Below are 7,877 nucleotides of genomic sequence, written 5' to 3'. Positions count from 1 at the left end.
CCCAAAAGAAGTTTTTTCCAGGCCTTTGTGGGTTTGGATATGAAAACAACTGGTTCACAAAAGGGAATTCCAACCTTGCAATATACCACAGAAGTCTACAAGATACATACCAGATTAAGAAATAATCTGCTTAGCAGCAGAATTTCCTAGAATTAGAACAATGGCATACAGTAGATTACATTCTTCAGCCACATAGTCAAAAGCAACTGCAAAAAAAGATGCTATTTTTCTTCTATCTCCATTAGATGCAATTAATGTAATATCAAATGTGTTAAAATCGTGACAGAAGTCAAATAGATCATTGTCCATCAGCTAAATACAGACCCATCATTTTGCCACAAAGTTAAAGAATTTCCAGATCCAGCAGGCACAGGCCTAGCATGTAATAATTGCTTCTTGAATTAACTACTACAAAAACTACCACCAAAAAGTGAGTTCTGCTAACAAGTTAATACCTAAAAGAGCATTAACTTACTGCAAACACTGCAAAATATTGGAACATTCCTAAGACATCAGAGAATGCTTTGGGGCTGCTGAGTAGACAGGTATGTAATCTTTCATGAACATCCATGGATTTCACCGCAACCTCTGACCTTCCCTGTGAGAAAACTCAAGAACAGCAGCCTTGTGGAAAAGACCCATGAAAAACATCATTGTCACAAGCTCCCTTCAGTACTTCAAGCCTCTTCCCCTTTCAAGCAGGAACACCACAATGGTAAGGCAGAGCTTGGAATCTACACCACCATAGCTAAATACACCCAAAAACAGAACTCATTTTTTTATTTTTGCTTTACATTCCCAAGCATGTCCCATTTGATACCATGGTAAACTGAACGGTTAACGAAATTATTTGCTTTTTTAAGCTTAACGTTTACATCCAAAAGCATTCAAATACAGAGTTTTAAATAAACTACTGTAACAACAATATTGATGCTTCTATTAAAGACTGACAAAAGAGTTCAACCCAAAGGCATTAGTAAGTAGTCCACTATTTTGCAGTTTGCCTAATCAAACACTTTTGGCTTAGCAGAACATACACACACACAAAAAAAAAAAAATCAAAAGAAAACTGACTTCTATTTCCAGTTCAGCTACTGACTGAGAGGTCTCAAGGAACCTTTCATTTTCCAAGTCTTCTGACTGTTAAAGGGGATTATGCTTACTTACCGCATAGAAAGCTGAGAATTGAGAAGCATAAAGTGCTGCAGAGAAAGAAATACAAGTGCTGAGTACTATTACTCCACAGAAAAATAAAGAAAACTGGTTATTTTAAACAAGAAGTTTATTTAAACAACAAGACGCTTTACTTGAAGGGAAAACTATCTAGGATTTTTTTTTTTTTTTTAAGAGTAATTTACCCCTACTTAGACAGAGATTGCTCTACATGTAACAGCTACGTACAAAAAAGTTATAAAATTGTCCTTGGTTTTACAATGATAAAAGAAAAACATTGAAATTATCCAATCAAACAAGGTATGCAAGGTTTTTGTTTTTAAACAGTGAGAGCAAAATAACTTACTGGAATATAAAGATAAAAGTAGAAGGAGCATGCCACTAACAGAGAAAGGGGCATTTTCACAGAACCAGTTTGTTTTCCCACCCCATCTCCATTAAATGTTGATCAAAACATACCATTGGCCATTTAGTTAAAAAAAATATGCATTATGTCTGTGCACATACACCAGTTACTTTATGTACAATAGAAGGAATAGGAAAAAAAATCAGAGAGAGAAGAGAGAAAACTATACTGCAGTAGTCAGGATGTGGCTGAACCAAGTCTCATTTTTCCAATTGCGAATGTGTCGTCTGTGGGAGCACAGTTCTGGAGAGGAAAGTAGCAGGTTCTTTTTTTGTGTGTTTGGTTTGGTTTTTTTAGTAAACTCCTCCTGTTTGCTGCTGGAACACATCAATTGTATCTTCATCCTCCATTTCCAACTATAGCAGAAAAGAGAAAAAAGGCTTTCAACTCTACTCGGATATCTACTATAGGCTGGGTTGTTCCTACATTTCCTATCTTCATGTTTACTTTTTATGCAACTTAACCAGACCAGCCTCGCTCCCCTCCATCATCATCACTTTGTACATTTAACCTACTTCACCGTCACTCGAAAGGAAAGAAATTACATGGGGGAAAAAAAAAAGCAGCCAGTTGATAGCTGTTGTCCTAGAATGAATTCTAGAATGTAACTTCAGGATGCATTGTATGACCCCTATGGAAAAGACTGGCATTCATAATGTTTTAATTCTGTTGCCTACTTTGCCATTGCATCTTCTTTCTCCTATTTACTTCCTCAGTTTACCTGAGAACATTGCCACAATTCCACTTTGCTGCTGTTGTTCAAATGTGCAAATGGCTTCAGCTACAGCACTAAAGAAAGCAGATTGTAATTAAGGCCTCTAGCCCAACCAGGCAGTAAAACTGAGCACGAGCAAGCAGAAAAAATTAAAAACACTTTACATGGTCGACAGTGTAACAAACAGCCAGTGAGGAACAGCGCTACTTCATTAATATAATTCTCTTTTTTCACCGTAATTTTTACAGTTGATATTCCTGGGATGTTAATGTTACCTACTGACAAAATCTGTACTAAGATTGAAGGAGTCGCTATAACTAATGGAAGTTATATTTCTAAACAGTCAATTTCTGCTCCAGGAAATCAAACTGGTCTATGGCATTTACCACAGCTATAAATAGACTGATCCTTAGCTTCAGCACAATATGGATGGAGAGAAAAGCACCCTGTTGCCTCAATTATCAGTATTTCAAGTTAAAAAGTTGCATAGATTGTGGCCATATGAGGCATATTCTTTGGAGCAACTGCTTAGAAAATACAGATCTACTATAAACCTTCTAAAAACAAGAGTCCCTTATTTTGTAACAAGTGGTTCTGAAAAGCATATAAAACTGTACCACTTGGAAAGGCTGATTAAACACAGCTACGCGGAGCAGCACAGAAAAATACTCAAGAGTCACAGTGAACCATTCTGTTCTTGGCATGGCCTTCATTTTAACCAATTACAAACAGACAACCCAAACTTCACAGTATCCATTAATTTTATGCCACTGAAACAGAGCTTCAAGTAACAGAAAATTACTTTTGTATTACAAATGCAAGTTTGCAAACGGGACCTCTGATAACATTCTTTTATAAAAAAATAAATCCACGGCTTCAGGAAAAACTCAATTCTTAACTTACCGATAAGATTAATTCTTATCTTGGAGCTGTGACTCAATAAAGTGACAGTTTTACAAGACTCACCATCTGTACACTGTACTTTATTTTCCTATTTTATTACTACAGTGATACAGACTGAAGTCTTAGATTCCATTTCCAATAATTCTAAACTAGTTATGCCAAAATGATGGTAAAAAAAGATCAAGTTGTATCACTAATATATACAATTACACAAGTATTTCGTATGAAACAGAAGCATCAACTCCTGCAGCAAATTTCAAATACAGTTCTTTAGTCTTGCTTCTGTTGTTTACCTGTGCAGGTGTGTCTGTTTCATTAATTGGCTGCCCATCGAACCGGAATCTGATTTGCCTCATTGACAACCCCTGGACAAAGAGAAGTAACACAAAGGGAAGTAAGTCTGGTATAAAAGTACTCACTAGTTTTCTCTTGAACTTGTCACTGGAATTGCAGCATGATCATTAAAAGCCACCATTCATAATGCACAATGTAGTTTTGGTACTCCCCTCATACACTGACTTTAAGGCATTTCACTACAAATCCCTGCGATCTGTTTTGTATTAAAAATTGTATTGTGTCCAATAACTAAGAGAAGCAACAGTGCCCCCACTGACTGCAAGTTAAAATAAAGCAATTTCTAGTACACAAGTCTCACCCCAAAGGCCAAGATTTTTATAGTGCTTTTTAATAATAATTCACTTAAAAATTAGATGCAACACTTTGGATAACAAATGTCAAACAGTAATACTCAATACTCCTTTTTGATCTTCTCCAAAAGCAAAGGTATTCTCAAATATTTTTTCCAGAAATGCAACCACCATCTACTCTTGCAGCAGCAAAGAGTAGCCAATGGCAACTTTTTGACCTTGAATTCCTATTAAAAAGAAATCAATGGAACAAAGTTTTTCCATGCACAGCTGCAACTTTCAAAAGAACTAAAGGAATCTTCTACTTCCAGAAACTACTGAATAGTACTTTGAACTAGCATTTCTACCACACAATAGTCATTTTGCTGACCTCTTCCATCCCCAGAAGACTACTTCTCATTCTCGCTTGAGCCAACTGATTAAAAAAGGTAACTGAAGAGCAACAATCCCTTCTACTAATAACGTAAGCTTCAAATTCACAAGTTAGTTTTCAAAGGTATTCTACAGCACGCTACATTCTGCAAAGGAAGATGAATGAAGTTTGATGATACAACCAGAACCAAGAACCTTGGTGTCTACTTCTTTCACAGTTCTATCTACTCTCTCTACAGAGTATCTAAAAATACAAGAAGTCTAGTTGGTTTTGAAATAAATCCAATGTATTGTATGGTGCTGCTTTGGCGTCTCTGAATTAGAAAAGCAGCCTTCATTTAGCCATGCAAGAGCAGATGTAACACACAAAAGAAAACTTCATGTAATAATTATTTTTGAGAAGTTGATTTGTCAGGAAAAATATTTTAATAAAGAATATGAGTAAACTTTTTGGTAAGACTTTATAGTTCACAGCAAAATGCCTTCTCTAGCGTGACTAAGATTCTGCAGTGTTCGCTCAGAACATCATCTTGTTTAAGAAAACCATGTGGCTAAGTGTCATGGCAGCAACACATTTTTGCACAGCAACATTTGGTTTGAGCCATTTTCTCCAACATTGTTTTTCTTAAAATATGTATTTCCTATTCCAAAAGTGCTGGTTTTTGCAGGTTGCTGGCAACTTTATGAGCTGAATAAATGCTAGTTGAAAACACAGCAAATTTTTGCTTTTTGCAGGCTGCTGGCAACTTTATGAGCTGAATAAATGCTAGTTGAAAAAAAAACTGTACCTTGGTGAGATTAGTATCCACAAAAAATTAAGTATGTTCCATGGATGATTTTTCCCCACTTAAAACACAGCGAAAAACTGTACCTTGGTGAGATTAGTATCCACAAAAAATTAAGTATGTTCCATGGATGATTTTTTTCCCCACTTACAATAATCGCAAATAGTCTTGATCTTCTAAACATATCATTCAAGGTTTCATTACTTCCCTTTTTAGGTCTACCACATGCAATACATGATTTTCATTCTTTAAAGTTGCTAAATTCTCTACTATATGCAGCTTCCACCTCTCCAAAATTAAATCTAAAGTCCACAGCTTAAGGATTTTAAGATTGGGTATGCCTAGTTAGGAACACAAACAAAATCTAACTTTTAGAGACATGCAGAACAAATGCTTTTAAACAAAGTTTGAGAAGTAAGCACCTAAGAAATAAAATTTAAAGACAAGTCCATCTCCACAGAAATATCCTTTGGATACCTACCAGCTTAAAACAGAAATCAGAAAAAATGTCTCCCATTCTAAAGATTTTTTTTTTTTTTTTTACGCCTCCAATTGACATCTGGGGTTTTTTGCTGTTTGTTTTTTTTTAAAGCAGAGTAGAAATTTAGGTGCAAAGTTTTAGAATCTTACTTTTGTTTGTTTCCAAGTAACTGAAGTATGAATGGTACTTCTAAAATCATCTTTACCATGACTTTACAGACAATTAACCAATCCTCAAACTCCCCAAAAGACAGATATAACTGCACTTTGTTTGGAAAAAGCAATACATAGTGATTTGCATAATATAACATGAGTTTGTATGACAGAGGTAGGAAAAGTGAGCTCACAGCTTCAAACATCCACTAATTTATCCCAGAACACCCATACAAGAACACATTCACATGTCCAGTAAGAGCTGATTTTCCCTGTCTTTACTCGTATCACTATCCTATTGTGGCAAAGGGTAAACCAAAGAGGTTTTACCACTCTGTATGTGAATTAGAGTTTGTTTTTCTTGGTGGTGGAATAGTTACCTCAATATTTTATACTGATTTTATTGTATTTGATGGTATCACTGAATATTTGTGTTTAAAAAAAACCTTCCCCAATTCCAAACACTTTTGTAGAGATGGAACTTTTTAAAGGCAGACAGTCATTAAAAAATCATGGACAGCAGAGACATTTTCCTAATCAAAAGCTTCAGAAGAAAGTGTTAAATAGCACCACTCTTACACAGATGTTTTTAAAAATTGCAATAGCTGCCTGCAACCTAGTAGGTTGGCTGCAGTTGCCACTACACTAGTAAAATACATTTTTTTTTTGTCCCTCAAAGGATTAATTTGACGACTAGGCCACAAGAGAAAAAATAAAGCTCGTCATTAAATGTACAAGCTCCCTCTCAAGCTAGACAATTAAGACACCTTTAAACCCTGAAATACTCATTGATATTCTCTCATCTCAATACAATAATACTGAACTAAGAAATCAGAAGTCTATGACCAGACCAAGAAGTTACTCAGTTATAAAAATACCTCTTACTATCACTCAACTCTCTATCCTAAGTTCATACTGCAGGTTCCTAACCCACCCTTTCCATACTGCTATTTTTGAGCAGCAGAGTAACAGTTGCCTCCCAACAGCCTACACCTATAATGCAGATTTCACAAAGATAACAACACATTTTTATTTTACCCATTTCCTGTCACAACCCTCTCAGTCCACTCTGTAACAGATCCTAAGAACAACACACTTTCCACAACAGAATTTGTTTCTGTTAAGTCTTTATCATTTTGCATAGTTACAGTTTCAAGACTTTACTGTCTTCATCTATCTCTACGGACATCACCTCTCCCCCAGACACCGGTTCTCCTGATGATCATACAAGAACCATACCTGTCGTTCACAATAGGCTTTCATTAGTTTACTAAGTGGTGTATGCCTCTTAATCTTAAACTGCACCACAGACCCATCTTGCCCTGCCACCTTCAGATTAATGTGGTCATTGTTTTCAGTCTTCACTCCTTCCTGTTGAGGAAATAAAAGAAAAAAAAACCCAACACTTTTTTAAAAGGTATGAAACAAGAAGTTAACATTTTACCAAAGTGCAACAGGTCATTAAAAAGGAGGAAATAAAGACATTATAGCTGTTTACCAACTTGAAACTTTGAATTAGGAAATAAAAGTCAGTACTTTTTATTTGAAAATAAAAGCCACACACACACCAAAAAAAACCCCAAACCCTACTAATATTAGTTGTCATTCTTGAGATTGGTTAACATGCAAAGTAGCAATGAAGTTACTAGGCCAGTTGTTTTACAACAAATTTAAAAAAAACCCAAAAGTTATTTCCATCAAGGGCACAATAATATGCAACACTACTGCTCCCAATCAAAGGAATAAAGTGATAACGATGATCTCAACCACCAGCAAGTCTCTTTCTTACTATATCTCGAACTTTTTCGTATCAGTTGAGGTACTTCTGAAGAAAACTTCAAGATACTTTAAAGGACTGTGTTTGAAAAGGTGACAAAATCTGAAAAGAACCGAGCTTTCTCCTTCAGAAAACGTTTAAGAAAAAACCGTCCTTAATAAGCAGTCCAATCCTCTTGCTCCCATTAGAAGCCACACGCAGGAATTGCAGAGAACCAACTTTCAACTCCGTCGCTCGTATTCCGATCCAGAGTATCACGGGAGAGGCAAAGAGAAGATTCAACGTTACCCAGATCCCAGGCAGCACCCGCTCCTGAGGTGCCCAGCAGCATTTTCATCTTTGTTTTCTTTAGGAGAAGCGGCGAGGGTGCCGGAGGGCCCCGGCCGGGGTGCGGGTCCCTGCCATGTGACAGATCCCCGCACGCCGCGCTCCAGGCCACGGCCCCGACACACCGGCCCGCCGCCGT

General features: G+C 36.6%; 1 protein-coding gene across 1 annotated transcript; it reads right to left on the bottom strand.

Moving 5' to 3' along the window:
• Nucleotides 1-1,264: 1,264 nt before the first annotated feature.
• Nucleotides 1,265-7,073, bottom strand: SUMO2 (small ubiquitin-like modifier 2). The gene is given in 4 exon segments (XM_019472183.1): nucleotides 1,265-1,935; nucleotides 3,491-3,562; nucleotides 6,874-7,046; nucleotides 7,049-7,073. Coding segments are annotated over 4 exon segments (333 nt in total). The 3' UTR covers nucleotides 1,265-1,872.
• Between the last annotated feature and the right edge of the window lie 804 nt (nucleotides 7,074-7,877).

The sequence above is a fragment of the Aptenodytes forsteri genome, unplaced genomic scaffold, assembly GCF_000699145.1.
Source record: "Aptenodytes forsteri isolate BGI_AS27 unplaced genomic scaffold, ASM69914v1 Scaffold563, whole genome shotgun sequence".
NCBI classification, from domain to species: Eukaryota; Metazoa; Chordata; class Aves; order Sphenisciformes; family Spheniscidae; genus Aptenodytes; species Aptenodytes forsteri.
This window is presented reverse-complemented; position numbering and strand designations above follow the sequence as displayed.